This window comes from Myotis myotis, unplaced genomic scaffold, assembly GCF_014108235.1.
Source record: "Myotis myotis isolate mMyoMyo1 unplaced genomic scaffold, mMyoMyo1.p scaffold_m19_p_6, whole genome shotgun sequence".
Classification (NCBI taxonomy): Eukaryota; Metazoa; Chordata; class Mammalia; order Chiroptera; family Vespertilionidae; genus Myotis; species Myotis myotis.
This window is the reverse complement of record NW_023416368.1, coordinates 38422227-38440874: the sequence shown is the minus strand read 5'-3', so window position 1 is coordinate 38440874 and position 18648 is coordinate 38422227. Positions and strand designations below refer to the sequence as shown.

Genomic DNA, 18648 nt, shown 5'->3' with positions numbered 1-18648 from the left:
ATAAAACCTTAGCAAGGTATACATCCACATCCATCGTGACCTCACTGTGCCTCCTTTACCTCGTAAAATCCTACGAGAAACTTAATTTTGTGACACTATTCTTGTACATTTTCCACCTGTGCTATTTTCCTATTCTCAACCTAAAGCAGGCTCTTAAAACAAGCTTTAGGGTATTTGTTTTGTTGGGGCCAGGTACATGTGCTTAAGACCCAACTCTTGCTTCACTTATAGAAGTTACCCTTTAATCTGTTGTATTTGGGAGTTCAAATTCAGAGTGAGATATCATTTGGAAAAGTCTGCTGCTACAAAATAAGTCTGAATAACTTGTTTACTCAATATATATAGCCTGTGCTCTATGCTCTGAAACTCATTTATTCTTGTGCATTTTGTGGGTGAGTGAAACAATTTTAGCAGGAGACATAAGAATGACATAGTCACATAAGTTTAACTGCCCTAATAATGTAATACCTTCTACAACATTCCTATCTATGCTTTGTTATCTGCTGAGTCACAATATAATAGCATAGTTTGCCAACTACATGGACTGAACAGAAAAACTTTCCTTTTACCAATATGGCATTCATGACACACTGGAAGTATTTCACATACAATAAGTATCTGAATTAGGTGTTCAAAGAAGGATATTTCATAAGACATCTGGACAAAAAGAATACCCAATAAAAATAGTCAAAGATCAGAGCTGAGAAGAATTAGTTGGCAAGCACATCAGCTTTGTAGGAAGGACATAATGGAATATGAGGAAAGAAATAAGCAGGATTAATCTGAGTAGATAGGTGGGAAGAAGGCAGGAGGGTCTATACTGGAAGTAAAGGACGTGTATAGGAGAGAAAGGCAGGAAGACAGAAAAGGAAAAACTCATGAACCATCAAAGGAAACCAAAAGATGAAAAAGTACCATTTGGTGAAAGAGGATAAAAAAAAAATTTAAACATTGCTGAATTCTAGGAATGGATTCCTTCCAATTTAGCCATTTACCATACTATTATCCTAATACTCTGGATAACACCTTCGGTTTTTCCTATATATGGGCCCCCCCCAAAAATATTTTTTTCTAAGACTTCATTCTCTCCCAGTACTCGAACACCAAGACAATCTTAGATAGTGAGATCAGAAGTTCTCAGGCTTTTTTGCATTAGCACTTTATACTAAAAAAACAAAGGAGATTCCCAAAGACTATCGTTTATGTGGGCTAAAAATATTGATATTTACCAAGCAGAAACTGAAATTAATAAAAATATTGAACATTAATTCATTTTTATTAACAACAAATCTATTATGTTAACATAAATAACATTATCTATTTTATGTATTTTCCAAAACAAAATATTATTAGTGAGCTCAAGGTTTTACATTTTTACAAATATTAAAATTAAATTTGTTGTAATATGTTGTTTGGATGATGTCCATGAAAAAAATGATCTCTCAACCTGGCTAGGTGGCTCGGTTGCTTGGAATGTTGTCCCATAGACCTAAAAGATTGTGAGTTCCAATTCCAGTCAGAGCACATATCATTTGTGGGTTTGGTCCCTAGGCAGGCCATTTATAGGAGGCAACCAAGTGATGTTTCTCTCTCTCACCCCCTCTAAAAATCAATTTAAAACAAAAGTTTATTTTAAAAAAAGAAAAGAAGCCCTAAGAGGTTTGGCTCAGTGGACAGAGTGTCAGCCTGCGGACTCAATGGTCCCAGGTTCGATTCCGATCAAGGGCATGTACCTTGGTTGCGGGCACATCCCCAGTGGGGAGTGAGCAGGAGGCAGCTGATCAAAGTTTCTCTCTCATCGATGTTTCTAACTCTCTATCCCTCTCCCTTCCTCTCTGTAAAAAAAATCAATAAAATATATTTTAAAAATAAAAAAGGAAAAGAAAATGATCCCTCACAGATAAATAGTTGAAAAAAGGAGTACTTTAAAAACTTGCTCAGTAACTGTACATATTCCTTCTTTGGTACTATACACTTAAACTTCAAAGGATAGACTTTATTTGCAATATCAAATCTGAAATCATATCAATAAACTTTTAGTACTAATACATTAAAATTCATCGATCTGTCTTATACTTTGAATGGATCTTTTATATATGCCTTTTTTTTTAACATCACACATTGGTTATATGAAAACTGTTGGTTTGCTGAATCAGCTAGATCTTCCCAAAGTTATTCTATTTCATTGTGTAATAACAAACGGCCACATTTTGTTAATATCACCATGATTTCATCAGGAAATACTAGGAAGCTGTTAAGCTCGGGGTGATTGTTTTCTAAAATTCTAATTTTCACTTAAGAGCTCAAATTTTATGATTGGCAACAATTTCTGTCAGTTGTTTTTCTTTAATTGGCAGGCTTGCTTTCATCCATTTTCAAGAAAAAGTTTGACAAATAAATATGCAAGTATGAAGAGCCATAGTTTGTCAGTAATGCAACTAAAAATGGTTTTCTATGAATAAGGCAGCTAGTTCAGACTGGCATCCTAATTGCATGACTGCTTTTACTTAGACCATTAGTATGAAACATGTGTACTTCCCATTTTATCACACAGAATATTAAAGCAATATTCACTTGAAGGTTGAGATTTAATAAAATAAATATATTTTACTTTTAATCAAGGACAGTCTTAGGTGAAACTTTCATGATTTTTACTGCAAGTATGTGGTAACAAAGAATACAATGAACACTTAGAGTTGTAAGGTTTTGGAGCCATCACCTTGATTTGTGTTCAGGTGCCAGTTTTACCCACCATTGATTTTGCACCATTAGTGAAAATGTCAACAAAGTTAAAAAGGCAAGTAACATCTTCACATTACTACAAAAGAGTTACGATCTCATGGAAGCCAAGTAAAGGGTATCTAGGCACTCCCTGCTTCTCAGGGATACAAGGTATACTGGTTAATAACGGCGGATTTTGTAATCAAAGAAAACATGATAATTTCAAGAGAAACATCAAAAGTGCTTTATTCAAAGTAATGTCCATCGCTAGCTACACATTTCCCCCATCTTTCAGGTAATTTGTGGATACCGTCCCAATAGAACATTTCTTGTTTTGAGGCAAACCATTCATAGACCCAGTTTTCCACTTCTTCGTATGTTTTGAAGTGCATGTGACATGGATAAGAACAAGTAGTAATCTGAAGGAACCAGGTCTGGTGAATAAGGCGGGTGTGTTAAACGTGTCTTTAACTGGTTTTGAAGTGTGTGATGGTGTGTCATCACGAAGCAAAATTACTTTGCCGTGTCTTCTGGCACATTCTGGTCATTTCACGATCAAAGCGTGGTTCAAATTGATTATTTATTGTAGGTATTAACGGTTTCATCTGGTTTTAGAAGCTCATAATACATCACACCTACCTGATCCCAACAAACGCAGAGCACTGACTTCTTTCTGAAGCGATTTGGCCTTGCAGTCGATGTTAATGGTTGACCTGGAATAACACATGATTTTGTGCATTTGGGATTGTGAAAATAAACCCACTTTCATCGCCAGTCACAATTTGATGCAAAAAAGACTTTCTTTCGTGCCATTGAAGCAACATTTTACTGATGACTTTTCGGTTTTCATTTGTCTTTTGTTCAGTTGATGTGGCACCCATTTTCCTTCCTTTAAAATCTTTCCCATTGCTTGTAAACGATCAGAAATCGTTTGCTGAGCAACATTTAATCTTTCTGCAAGTAGTTTTTGAGTTTGGCAAGCACCTTGATCCAATAATGCTTGTAATTGTTGGTCTTCAAACTTTTTCGGTTGACCTGGACGTTCTTTGTCTTTCACATTGAAATCATCACTTTTAAAGCGTTAAAACCAGTGTTCACAAGTATCTTGAGATGGAGCATTTCACCATTAGCTTCCCAAAGTATATAATAACTTTTTCTTCAAAATAAAGTAATAAATTAAAACTTCCTGCAAATGCTCTTTTTTTGGGCACAAAATTAGACATTTTTAAGCATAAAAATATCTATGATGTTAAAACCTTCAGAAAATTTGACATATGAAGTTTTTTTAAAATATATTTTATTGATTTTTTACAGAGAGGAAGGGAGATAGAGAGTTAGAAATATTGATGAGAGAGAAACATCGATTAGCTAAGCTGCCTCTTGCATATCTCCTACTGGGGATGTGCCTGCAACCCAGGTACATGCCCTTGACCGGAATCGAACCCGGGACCTTTCAGTCCGCAGGTCAACGCTCTATCCACTGAGCCAAACCGGTTTCAGCTGACATATGAAGTTTTGAAGCTTGCTGTCAATACAACCAAACAGCATACATATCAAATTGCATACTTATCAACATATGTGTAACTCTGTCTATTGTAAAAAAAAATCTGCATTATTAACTGGCACACCTAGTACATGGATCACACTTTGAGAGCTGCTGTTGCAACTACTAGGTTTCTTGGGCACTCATAATTATGGAACTCAATAGCTTTTCAGAGTCCAACCATTCCATCAGCTACGATTGGCATCATATGGGCACTTCTATTGTGAAACCAATTTCCATTCATTTCATCATACTCTCAAATTAAAAACAAAAACAAAAAACCTAGCCCTGGCCCGGTGTTTCGGTTGGAGTGTCATCCCATACACCAAAAGGTTGTAAGTTCAATCCCTGGTTAGGGCTTGTTTGGGAGGCAACCAACCAATCAATGTTTCTCTCTCACATCGATGGTTTTCTCTCCTCACATTGATGGTTCTCTCTGTCCCCCCGCCCCATCTCTCTCTAAAAAAATCTGTAGACATATCCTCAGGTGAGGATTAAAAAAAAATTATCTTTTTAAGTCTAATGCAGAAACTATTTCATCTTCCCAAGTTCAAGAAACATGAAAAAGTTGGAGCCTACACTTCAGCATACAAGATACATGTTTACATTCTACGGGGTGAATTACAGAATGTTATATTTAAATGCTATTAAATACCAAAATTCTGCGTTTAACTTTATTTAAACAAAAGAAAGGTGATTAATAATAGGCAGCAGTTTTCACCACAAGAGAGTTTTATATTATAAGAACAAAAAAGAATGTATAATTCATAAAGTTTTATACAGGACAATAACAAAGCTAACATAGTCCTCTTTGTGCATTGAAACATTGCTAACTACACCAAAGCTCCACTTTCTACACATATTAACTGCACTTAATCTTCTACTTTACTTATTACATATTAACATCATAATCTGAGGATGCCAACTATGTCCTGATCCAAACCCTAATCAATAGATGGAGTTTTAACTTCAATTGTCATGTCAGATAAATCTTGAGAGCAAAAGAAAAATTCCACTTTTTGTTGGCTTTAGCATTATTTTTGTTGTTTAATCCTTACCTGAGGACATTTTTTCCATTGTTTTTCAATGGAAGGAGGGAGGGAGGGAGGGAGGGAGGGAGGGAGGGGAGGGGAGAGGAGGGGAGGGGAGGGGAGGGGAGGGGAGGGGAGGGGAGGGGAGGGGAGGGGAGGGGAGGGGAGGGGAGGGGAGGGGACATTGATGTAAGAGAGACACATAGATTGGTTGCCTCCCCACATGCACCCCAAATGGGGACCGGCTATTGAATCTGCAACCCAGATATGTGCCCTTGGCTGGGAATCAAACCAGAGAGAGACCCTTGGGTGAGCCAGTCAACACTCTAACCACTGAACCACAATGGCCAGGGCAGCATTATTTAGCATACCCAAATTTCTCAAAGGTGATTGTCATTAAATTATACATGTTCCTTGTTTTTTTAAAACTAGTCCATCAACATGTTTATAACCAGCCAAGTTTTCATAAAATTGCATCACCAATCCTATATAATAATAGCCTAATATGCAAATTGTCCTTGGGCAGTCATTCCACCGAGAGTTCGCAGCTTGCTATGATATGTGCAGACCACCATGGGGTGGCGCGGAACATGGCAGGAGCAAGCAGGGCCCAATTGCTGCCCAGCTCCCAGGTGCTGAGGGAGCCGGGGGGAGGGGGGGGGGCGGGGCGCAGCCCCGACTGATCACACCACAGGTGGGATGGTGGAGCAGGTGAAGGGGGGGTGCCAGGCCAAGGAGGGGCTGAGAGGCTGGGGCCCGATCTCTGCAGGCCACTCCGAGGGACCCCACCTGTGCACAAATTTGTGCACGGGGCCTCTAGTAAGTAGATATTCAAAAAATGAAGTTAGGCCGAAACCGGTTTGGCTCAGTGGATAGAGCGTCGGCCTGCGGACTGAAAGGTCCCGGGTTCAATTCTGCTAAGGGGCATGTACCTGGGTTGCGGGCACATCCCCAATAGATGTGCAGGAGGCAGCTGATCGATGTTTCTCTCTCATCGATGTTTCTAACTCTCTCTCTCCCTTCCTCTCTGTAAAAAACCAATAAAATATATTAAAAAAAAAAAATGAAGTTAGGGAAATTGTTCCCAAAAAGTTACTAATTAACAAATTTTAGACAATTTAAAAAGGAATGAGAAAACTGGGTAAGAAAACTGGCACCATCCTCAACACCAGAAGACAGTGGAGCAATGTCCACACTAGTCTTAAAACACACACACACACACACACACACACACACACACACACACACACAAACACACACACACACACACACACACGTAGCCTAAACATTTATAACTAGAGGCCCGGTGCACAAAAATTTGTGCATTTGGGGGGTAAGGGGGGGTCCCTCAGCCCGGCCTGTGCCCTCTCGCAGTCTGGGACCCCTCGGGAGATAACGGCCTGCTCCGGGGTGGCAGAGGGCAGGCCCAATCCCTAGGTGCAGCCCCTGGTCGGGCTCAGAGCAGGGACGATTGGGGAGTTGGGGCGCCGCCCCGTCATGCATAGAGCAGGGAGGATTGGGAGGTTGCGATGCCACCCTCAGTCATGCTCAGGCTAGGGCCAATTGGGAGGTTGGGGCACCGCCCCGTCACACTCAAGGCAGGGTCGATGGGGAGGTTGCGGCGCCACCCCGTCAGGCACAGAGCAGGGCCAATCAGGGGGTTGGGGTGCTGGCCCCTGTCACGCACAAAGCAGGGCCCATCAGGGGAGTTGGGGCTCCATGCTCCGTCATGCACAGAGCAGGGCCCATCAGGGGGTTGGGGAGCTCCCCCCTGTCACTCACAGAGTAGGGCCGATAGGGGAGTTGGGGCACCACCTCCTGTCACACACAGAGCAGGGCGGATCAGGGGGTTGGGGAGCCACCCTCTATCATCCACAGAGCAGGGCCAATCAGGGGGTTGGGGCGCTGCCACTCTCACACTCAGGGCAGGGCCGATGGGGAGGTTATGGCTCTACCCCGTCACACACAGAGCAGGGTCCGTGGGGGGTGGGGGGGTTGGGGCGCTGCCCTCTATCACCCACAGAGCAGGGCTGATCAGGGGGTTGGGGCACCGCCACTCTCACACTCAGGGCAGGGCCGATGGGGAGGTTATGGCTCTACCCCATCACACACAGAGCAGGGCCGATCAGGGGGTTTGGGCACTGCCCCCTGTCACGCTGATCCCAGTGCCGGGAGGCCTCGCGGCTCCGCTGATCCCGGTGCTGGGAGGCATATTACCCTTTTACTATATAGCATAGAGGCCTGGTGCACGGGTGGTTTGCCCTGAAGGGTGTCCTGGATCAGGGTGGGGGTCCCCACTGGGGTGCCTGGCCAGCCTGGGTGAGGGGATGATGGCTGTTAGCAGGCTGGCGGGTGACTGAACTCCCAACCACTCCTTTTTTTCTTTTTTTTTTTTTTTAATTCTGGGCCAGCTTTAGCTCTGGCTCCAGCTCTGAGGCCTCTGCTGCTGAAAGCAGGAATCTGGTTTGTTTGTGTTCTATAATCGAAACTCTGTATCAACTCTAGCTCTGAGATCCCGGCTCGCTGAAAGCAGGTTTCTGGGGTTTTGTTTAGCTTCTATATTTGTTACAATGTTTCAAACTGTCAGCTCAGAGGCTGGCAAGGCAGGCGGGGAACGTTGGAGTCCGCCGTCACTGAAGCAAGCAAGCCTCATTCAAGTTCGCTTTAAGCTGCCTGGCTGCCGGCCGCCATCTTGGCTGGCGGTTAATTTGCATATGTAGCTGATTAGCCAATGGGAAGGGTAGCTGTTACGCCAATTACCATGTTTCTCTTTTATTAGATAAGGATAAGCCAGCATGTGCTTCTAGTACAAAGGTAAAGTAACCCAAAATGTGCTTCTAGTACACAGGTAAATGCCAAACTGCCTCAAATAGAGAAGTATAGCACCTGTGGGTGCTTCTTAGACAATCAGAAAATCAAGAGAAAAATTCAGAACAATAATCACTACAGTAAGTGGACCAGCAATGAATAATAAATCCTCCACTTAACTAGCAAAAATCAGAAAAAGAAACTGTATAAGGATAATATTGACTCTGTTCTAGAAGAGAAATATTTTTAAATTGAATATATATAAAAAGATATAAAATTAGTTTTTCCTCCACTTTATAAGACCTTTTAGTAACATATTAATATCCCTAATAGTAAGGAAATTCATAAATTTCTCCACTTTCCCTTTGTTTCTTCCATTTCAATTCATGTAAAAATTTAAAAAACACACAATTATACCATGATATCATCTTCTAGAATTGCTTCTATTGAGTTATATACACGTATCTGGAGTAATATCACTTAATATTAAACAATTTTTTTTTCTGATGGTGAGACTCAGATGATTTGGGGATTGTTTGCTCATTCTTTTTTCTTTTTCTCTTCTTCATTTTCCAGCTTTACTGAGATACAGTTTACATATAAGATTGAATAAGTTTAAAGTATACAGCATAATGACCTGATATATGTATATATTGTGAAAAGATTACCACAATAAGATTAGGTAACACATCCATCACAGTTACAATTTCTTATTTTTTGGTGGTGAGAAGTTTTAAGGTCTATTATCTTAACTTTCAAATATATAATACAGTATTGTTAACTATAGTCACCAAGCTGTTCATTATATCCCACCAAATTATTCGTAGTATAATTAGAAGTTTGTACCATTTGACATCACCTCATTTCCCAAGAGTGATTCTGTCTCCTTTTTCCTGTCTTTTTCTTTAGTGCTTAAATTTTTTAACATTTTGATAAAAATCAAGTCATTATTCAAAATAAAAACAAAACCTCTCCTTATGGGGGAACAAAACCAAGTTTGAAAGTTCTGCTATGTTATCACTAATTCAGGACATCAATTCCCAATATTTCTTGTAGTGGCGACGTGAAGAAAGTTTTTTGTTGCAATTAAAGTATCTGCCATGGCTGAGTGGCTCAGTTGGGTGGAGCATCATCCCATAAACAAAAAGGCCATGGGTCTGATTTCTGGTCAGGACACATACCTACGTTTTGGGTTTGATTCCTAGTTGGGGAGTGTACAGGAGGCAATTGATGTTTCTCTTTCACATTGGTGTTTCTCTCTTTCCCCCAACTCCCCACCTTCCTCTTTTTCTCAAATCAATGCAAACATATCTTCTGTTGAGGATTTAAAAGTGTGTATGTACATACACACACACACACACACACACACACACACACACACACACACAGTACTAATCTCTTTTTAGACTATTCATACATCAAGAAATTATGTCTTACCTTCTGAGCATACAAAACACCAACTAACGTTAACATGCTCATGATTTCGGCAGCCTCGCCTGGGTGTAAAGTGATTTGGGCAGATGATACTATTAGAAGCAAGTATTTTTGACCCAGCAGCCAGACAAAAGTCATTGGCATGGTATGCCACAGGGCAGCGGACACATCGCATCAGACGACCTAAAACCATGAGAATCAAGAAAACAAAGGAGGAGCAAAAAAACACATGAAGAGAGTAAATATTTAAAATGTGAGTTATTCAAGCTTATTTGCTAGAACTGAGAAAATGTCACAGATAAAAGGAAGCACTTCTAGGGCAGGTGATCTTTAACAACCAATTCACTAAGAAAAGCTCAGGTGGGAGCTATGTGACTTCAACATAAGGAGTCAGATCCCACAACTGTAAGTGAGCCTGCCTCACTAAGGAAAGCCCTTTTCAAACCACTGCCCTGACTCCTAGGAAACCTGAAATGGCCAGCAAACTAAATGGGACGTGGGGATGTGAACTATCAGAATAAAAGGACAGCTGGCAGGAAGGCTCTTGCTTACTTTTGTTACCTGGTGCTGTGATTCTTGAATGAACTCCTCCACCCCTTCTAGATGAACTATATCCTCTAAATATTTCACCAACTAAAAACCATTACCAAACCACCTAAATGTAATCTACAATAACAACTGAAAACAGGAAGGTACCTGATGGTTAAACTGCAAATTTGATCAAGCAAGTTAAATTATTATGCTTAAGACTAATGAGATCTACAGGGCCTGGAAATCAACTTACCAAAGGTATTGCCAGTTTGCTTAAAAGATTGATTTTTTTTTTTTTTAAAAAGGCAAGACTGCCCTGGCCAGTGTGCAACCAAGGTACCTGAAATTGAACCTGGTTCCCCTGTAGGAGGCAACCATTGGATGTGTCTTTCAGTCTCTCCCTCCCCCTTCCACTACTCTTTCTAAAACTCAATGGGAAAAATATTCTCGGGTGAGGATTAACAACAACAACAACAAAAAAAGACAACCAGTAAGAGACCAACTATTACTGAACAGAAACAAATGATTGTTTTCCCAGTAGGAACAGATTTAAAAACTTGAGTTATCGCCCTGGCTGGTTTGTTCAGTGCTTAGAGCATCAGCCCTCAGACTGAAGGAACGTAGGGTTCCATTCCCAGTAAAGGGCATATATATACCTTGGTTGTGGATTCGATCCCAGGCCCTGGTCAGGACGGGTACAGAAGGCAACCAATCCATGTGTCTCTCTCACACTGATGTTTCTCTCTCTCTGTTCTCCTCCCTTCCACTCTTTAAAAAAAAAAAAAATTAATGGGAAAAATATCCTCTGGTGAGGATTAACAAAAAACAAAACAAACCCTAGCCAGTTTTGCTCAGTGGATAGAGCGTCAGCCTAGAGACTGAAGGGTTCTGGGTTTGATTCTGGTCAAGGGCACATGCCTGGGTTGTGGGCTCGATCCCTAGTAAGGGGCGTGCAGGAGGAAGCTGATCAGTGATTCTCTCTCATCATTAATGTTTCTACCTCTCTCTCCCTCTCCCTTCCTCTCTAAAATCAATAAAAAAGAGCTCTTGCTTTATATATATCCACATATAGTTTTAGAAACCTCAGTTTTCCACCTATGAAGCAGAAAAAGGTTTTCAAGATAGGTGTTCCCATTAAAAAAAAAAAAGCAAATCAACACAAAACAAAAACCTCAATTCTGACCTACATGCATGTCTAAATGATATCACATCTGACAAGTGCAGATATAAAGGGTCCTCAGGAGAATAGACTATGGTCTAATGGAGTAGGTAAGGGGATGAAGACACAAAATCCAATATTTAAAACAACCACATAATGTTAGCACTCCATAGAATACAATGTGATGGCTATTTAACTAATCCATTACTCTCTTGTCTCTCACATAAAATACTGGTACTCTGACAAAAGTTAGATAGGTCATGAAGCGACATGCCATGTGGCATCTGGAAACATCCATTGCCAATGAAACTGAGATTTTACAATTAGATTGGTTCACAACCCATACCTTTAGATGCAGAAACACTGGCTGGATTAGCAGCATGGCAGGTTATACAGATGTGGAGGGAGCACCGAAAGCCCTTGTTCTGCATGACAGTGGGTGGGTACTTCTGGACACACTCTTCATGATAAAACTTTCCACACAAGGGCAGAAGGCACCTTTTAACATCTTCCCCACTCTGTTTACATACAAAACAGGTATGGATTCCTAGGAAAAGAGAAAAAAGGTAACAAATTAATACCAATTCAAGAATTCACCCAATGCTAAACCATTAGCTGAAAATTTAGTGAATACACAATTCTGCATCACATTCCACCTGGGGATGGGGGAGGTGTTGGGTGTAGGATGTGTTCCCACCTAACCAGGCAATTTTGCAACAACAACTGGCTGTCCTATAATTCAACTCGATTCTGACAATATCTACCTGGAGATAACATCAGATCCCATAGGTTAAGAGCTCAGTCCTACAAAACTGTCATGTACGTGCCCCTCTTCAGACACCAATTGCTGAATTCAGGTCGTCACCTGTACGTCTGAACAACTAACTATAAATCAGAGGGTTCCCATGATCCCCCTTCTTGAGATCAATTAATTTTCTAGAGCAGCTCACAGGATTCAGGGAAACATGGTTCTTACTGGGGGTGTCCATTAAAGGCAAAAGTCTGTCATATAAAAAAGTAGGTTTTCTGAATGCATGTGTTAAAAAATTGACAAATGTTAGTTTACCTGTTTTTACTTATGTAGACATGTTTGTGTAATTAAAATTAAATATGTATGAAAAGTTTAATTTCACAGAAAAGTTTGCTATACGTATGACTGTAATTTTAAATTTATACTGAATAGGTCTAGTAAATGTGTGCATTCAACAGTCACTGCTAGTAAACAACTGCACATAGTAGGGCTTAACTCAAGTTGGAACATCAAACATTAAACCTGCTGCAGAGCCAGGCATGTATGGAAGGCAACCAATTGATGTGTTCCTCTCACACAGATGTCTCTGTCCCCTGTCCCTTCCCTTCCACTCTCTCTAAGAAAATAAAAATAAAAATAAAAAATATCAGTGGAGATATCCTAAGGTGAGGATTAACAACAACAAAACAAAACTGCTGCAGGAAGTCATATCACAGATAACAGAACCAGAACCAATTATCGTTTAAGTTGCGGTGTGATCACGTGCTAATCATCCCCAAACATTGTTTACAAGCGGTGACTCTTGGATTTAAATATGTAGACTATAATTGTAGATATATAATATTTATTTATGTCAGCAAAATTACTACAGTGGTTTTTTCCAACATATGGTCTATTTGCTAAAATTTGTTTAAAATAACAGTAAATTAATAACAACAAAATAACCTGTTAATATAATTATAAGCAAATCTTGGTTAAAAGCACTTTAAAATTAACAGGCTGCTAATTTTCACATATGACATATGGGCCTGAAATTTAGTCCCTTAAATCTAAAATCTGTTAAATCGAGGTCCAAAAAATCGAGGGTTTACTGTAACTCAGGAACAGCTAGATGGAAGAGCTGCATAGGACAAGGTATGGGGAAAGGGCTCAGAGATTCCATGTTCTTTCTAAGCACACCATTCTCCCAGAATCTCCACAGGTTCACCAACCCAGAAGCTCTCTGAGCTCCATTCTTTTGGGTTTTGATGGCGATTCATTCCCTAAGCATGATTGGAGACAGTTTCAACCTCCAGCCCCTATCCCCTCCTTTGAAGTCAGGGAGGTAGGACTGAAAGTTCTAACCCTCGAGTCACAACGTTGGTTCTTTATTTTTGAGTTGACTTTTAGAGAGAGAGAGGGAGAGGGTGAGAATGAAACATAGATTGTCTGGCCTCCTGCTTGCCCCCTAAGGGGGATGCCCGCAATTGGGGCATGTACCCTGACTGGGAATTAACAGTCCTCCAGTGCACCAGTGTACCGAGGTTTCAATTCCCAACCAACTGAGCCACAACAGCCATGGCAAACAAGGTTTAGGCAATCAGGCCCCATCCTAAGATGGGTCCAAAGTCACCTCATTAACATAACAAAAGACATACAAATGACATCTTTACCACTATTACCACCTAGGAAATTCCAAGGATTTCAGGAGCTCTGTGCCATAAACTAGACAAAGACCAAATATTCATTTATTATAAATCACAGTATCACAGTAAGGAACTTTATAATAGACTAATCAGGCTCACAACATGACTAACTCAATCTTAATATTACTATTAAGGGGTAAACTCTGACAATATATGCTTGCTGACATCAATAGGAAATAATAGGAAGTACACATCACCTTGCCGAAAGAAAACTGACCTGAAACCAACCCAGTCTTTAGATCTAACTACAAGTTTCCAGGAAATACGGAGGAAAGTTAAAGGGACACCTCAAAGATGCAATCAATCAAATTTAGAATATGGAAAAGTTAGTAGGACAAATGACCAGTCTCAACAAATAAATGACAATGAAAAAATAGAGTGAGCAAGAAGACAAACAAAAGGCCAACAGATATATGAAAAAATGTTCAATCTCACTAGCTATTAGAGAAATGCAAATCAAAACTACAATGAGAGCCCTGGCTGTTGTGATTAAATGGTTAGAGTGTTGGACCACACACCAAAGGGTCTCAAGTTTGATTCTGGATTAAGGGCATGTACCCAAGTAGAAGGTTCACTCCCCCCGCCCCCATTGGGGCGTGTGTGAGAGGCAACTAGTTGATGTGTCTCTCTCACATCTATGTTTCTCTCTCTTTCTCCCCCTCCCTTCCACTCTCTCTAAAAAGCAATGAGAAAAAAAATCATGTAAGGATTAACATAAACAAAAAACTATGAGATACCATACCACTCACACCTGTTAGAATTACTATTATCAACAACACAAGTAATAACAAGTGTTGGAGAGGTTGTGGAGAAAAGGGAACCCTCATTCACTGCTGGTGGGAGTGTAGAATGGTACAGCCACTATGGAAAACAGTCTGGTGGTTCCTCAAAAAATTAAAAGTTACTATATGACCCAGCAATCCCTCTCTTGGGTATCTACCCGAAAAACTCGAAAACATGTATTTGCAAAGATATATGCTGCAAAGATATATGCACCCCTATGTTTACTGCAACATTATTCATGGTGGCCAAGACATGGAGACAACCAAAGTGTCTTCAACAGAGGATTGGATAAAGATGTGGTAATATATAGATAATGGAATTATTACAGAGCATAAGTAAAGACGAAATACTGCCATTTGGGACAACATGGATGGAACTTGAGAATATTATGCTAGGGAAATTAGTCAGAAAAAGCTAGGAACCATATGATTTCACTCATATGTGAGATATACAACTGAAACTTATAGACAGACAGCAGTGTGGTAGTTGCCAGAAAGCGGTGGGAGTAATGGGGGCCTAATATATGTTGACAACAGTTTGGCTTTGGGTGGTGGACACACAAGTGCAATATACAGGTCTTTTATCATAGAAATGTACACTTGAAACCTATATAATCTTGTTAACCACAGTCACCCCAATAAATTTAATAAAATCAATAAATAAAAATATAATTCATGCCCTGGCTGGCTTGGATCAGTGGTAGAGCATTGGCCCTTGGAGGGTCAAGGGTTCAATTCTGCTTAAGGGCAAGTACTTTGGCTGCAGGCTTGATACTCGCCCTGACTGGAGAGTGCAGGAGGCAACCAATCAATGTGTCTCTCTGACATCAATATCTCTCTCTATCTCTCCCCCCCCTTTCTTCCACTCTCTCTCTAAAAAAACAATACAATACAAAACAAACAAAAAAACCAATGAGAAAAATATCCTTGGATGAGGATTAACCAAACAGAATTAAAAAGTCCGGCCGGCATAGGTCAGTGGTTGAGCATCGACGTATGAACCAGAAGGTCATGGTTCGATTCCCAGTGGGGGCGCATGCCTGGGTTTCGGGCTCAATCCCCAGTGTGGGATGTGCAGGAGGCAGCCGATCAATGATTCTCTCTCATCATTGATGTTTCTATCTCTCTCTCCTTCTCCCTTCCTCTCTGAAATCAATAAAAAAATTAAAAAAAAATTTTTTAGCCCTAACTGGTTTGGCTCAGTGGATAGAGCATCGGCCTGTGGACTGAAGGGTCCCAGGTTCGATTCCGGTCAAGGGCACATCCCCAGTAAGGGGTGTGCAGGAGGCAGCTGATTGACGTTTCTCTCTCATCAATGTTTCTAACTCTGTATCCCTCTCCCTTCTTCTCTGTATATAAGGATTTAGAGCAGTGGATTGGAAATAGGATATATACGTAGGGTGAAATTTTGACAGGAGGTAGACAGAAGGAATAGGGAAAATCTAAAGCAGGAATAGGGCAAGAGAAACAGGAAAACAAAAGGGGAAAAGTGAGGGAGAGGGTTTTAGCATTTAGGTAAAATTGAGGTAGGGAAAATTGACGCTAAAGGAACGATGAAAATAGAATGGAGAACACTAATCCCAAAATAAAATAAAGAGAAAATAAAATGGCACTTTAAAAAATGGTAAAATGGTAGCAGTAATAATAATGGTTAGAAATAAAAATGTAGTAATTAAAAGGGTAAAATCAGGTGATGGAAAAAGAAGAAAAAAAAATTGGTTTCTTAGTTAAAAGGTGAAAAAAGAAAAAAAAAATTTGCAGTAGTGAAGGTCCTTCGGTTCTTCTACTTGTCAGTCTGGCTCGCCTTAGTCCTGCCAGGTATTCAGGAGAGTGTTGAATTTCCCTGAGATACACTGTTCCTCCGTGTTGTAAACCACAGTCCTGATTTTAAAGCAGGCCGTATTTGTGTCCCAGACTGCCTTAATTTGTATTTAGCTAAGAGTCAGTTTGTGGCTCAGCCTCTGGGTGGCAGTGTTTTTGGGTTGGCCTCTGAGGCTACAAGGCTTCTCTATGCAGTAGCAAGGGTTTATTTTCTCTATTGGACTTAAAACTGGTTTGGGGAGGTCAACTGTCCAGAGCTGGTTGTTTAATCGTTACCCTGCTCTGTCCCTTCTTCTCTGTAAAAAATCAATAAAATATATAAAAAAAATTTTTTTTAATAAAAATTTTTTAAACCTCATGATGATGAAAAAAAATAATAGGGTGAGGGGGACAGGACAGTTAATGTCGTCGATTAATGTATCAAAAATACAGCCCTAACCGGTTTGGCTCAGTGGATAGAGTGTCGACCTGCGGACTGGAGGGTCCCAGGTTCGATTCCGGTCAAGAGCATGTACCTTGGTTGCAGGCACATCCCCAGTAGGGGGTGTGCAGAAGGCAGCTGATTGATGTTTCTCTCTCATCAATGTTTCTAACTCTCTATCCCTCTCCCTTCCTCTCTGTAAAAAACTCAATAAAATATATATTTAAAAAAAATACAATACAGGGATCTCATTTGGGATTTATTCAAAACACTGTAAAAAATATCTTTGAGTTAAGTGGGAAAATTTGAAAATGGGGCTGGGTAGTAGATGATATATAGTTACTGTATAATTTTGCCAACACTGGATATATGTGTTTATTTTTATACAGGGGAGAGCACAAATGCAGTCCCCCACTACCACAAATTATGCACTAGAGTTTCCCACAGTTGGGGAAATTGCAGGGGTCAGTACATCCGGAGTGCAGTGGATAAGCCTCACCCGGGGAAAACCACCTTCATGATCACTGTATCTCCCGTGCCAGGTAAGTATATACGTGTATTTTTGTAAAGTTGTAATTGTTAGACCTTTTGAAAGATACAGGTAAAATGACCTGGAAAGAAAAGTTAACTACTGAAGCTAAGTGATGAATACATGGGGATTCGTTATAAATGTCCTTTTTGTATATGTCTAAGGATTTCTGTAATAAAAATAAATGACAAAACACAGATCAGAGAGTAGGAAGATGGCTTCCGATGGGAAGGCAGACTGTAAGATAGTGTGTGAGTGAGAGAACGAAGGAGAGTGTGTGGTCATACAGGGAGTGTATATTTGTGGGTGAGAGACAGCTATACTCCAAAGGACTGTTGGGGACTGCCAGACCGGGCAGCCTCCACTGCTGCTGAAATCTCTCCTGGAGCCACTGGCTCGGCCACGGAGACTGCACCATCTTGAAGGGGAGAGTGGCGCTCTGCGCCATCTTGAAGGGGAGAGTGGCTGTTATCGAAAGCTTATACATCCAGGGACTCTACAACCACAATTCCCAGGGACCAGCTGTGAACCCAGAAACACTGGATCTCAAGCAGCGCAAATACACAGACTCGGATGAGCCCTGCACCTTCTCACGGAAAGGTCAGATTTCGCCTAGGGAAAGGTGAGGTCTGCGATCCAGGCTGGAGAGAGAAACGTGCAACGGAAACTAGAGGGAAGTCTTTGCCCCACAAAATCGACGGCTGTTGGGGCTAGCGTGATCCACAAATGTGGAAGGGGATCTGCAGGCTGCTGGCAGAAAGCAACTCTAAAAGTCAAAGTATAGCTGGACTGAGCGCAAAAAGGCAGCTTTAATTTTTACAACTGTGCCGGCTGCTTAGTGTCAGGGGAAAAAAAGACCCGCACAGTAACATTCAGAGTTGCACGCAGTGCTGGAGGGCAAAAATCGCGAGTTCGCGCACTTACTCTGGCTCTTTTTATCTCTTTATATCCTTGCTTTTGAGTACTAAGCCCAGTACACAGGATCTCCCAACTGGGAACACTCTAAGAAACTGCAGGGGAAAGTTGTTTTTGTGGAACCTGGGGATCAGAGCAGGGAGTAAAAATCAGAGAACCAGCTCTGGGGCAGTCCATTCTCCCAAACCAGTACTAAGTGCAACAGGAAAACAAAAGCTAAATACTGGCTAGAAAGGACTTATAGCCCCGGAGGTCAATCCACTGCCACCCAGGGGTTGAATCACAAATTGACTCTTGTGTAAACACAAATAAAGGAGTCTGAGAAACAAAGAAATACTGCCTGCTTGAAAATCAGTACTGTGGCTTACAACACAGAGGAGCAGTGGAACCCTAGGAACTTCAATACTGTCCTGACTACCTGACAGAAAACAGGCATGTCAAACAAAACAGTAGAGGAAGTGAATGACCTTCACTACTGCACATTTTTATTTTTTTATCTTTTACTTAGGAAACTTTT

General features: G+C 40.9%; 1 protein-coding gene and 1 non-coding gene across 11 annotated transcripts in view; both read right to left on the bottom strand.

Moving 5' to 3' along the window:
• NSD1 (nuclear receptor binding SET domain protein 1) overlaps positions 1-18648 on the bottom strand; it is a 148595-nt gene that overhangs the window by 35292 nt on the left and 94655 nt on the right. For 9 of the 10 annotated variants that reach the window (XM_036315183.1, XM_036315188.1, XM_036315185.1 and 6 more), the window contains 2 exons: positions 11574-11774; positions 9541-9720 (listed from right to left, as the gene is read on the bottom strand). In XM_036315183.1, the coding sequence (XP_036171076.1) occupies positions 9541-9720; positions 11574-11774 (381 nt within the window). The remainder of the gene's footprint in view (positions 1-9540; positions 9721-11573; positions 11775-18648) is intronic. The other variant, XM_036315190.1, reaches the window with a different exon arrangement.
• On the bottom strand, positions 17074-17237 carry LOC118659458. Its single transcript, XR_004968575.1, has one exon. It is a non-coding gene; the product is annotated as a U1 spliceosomal RNA (small nuclear RNA).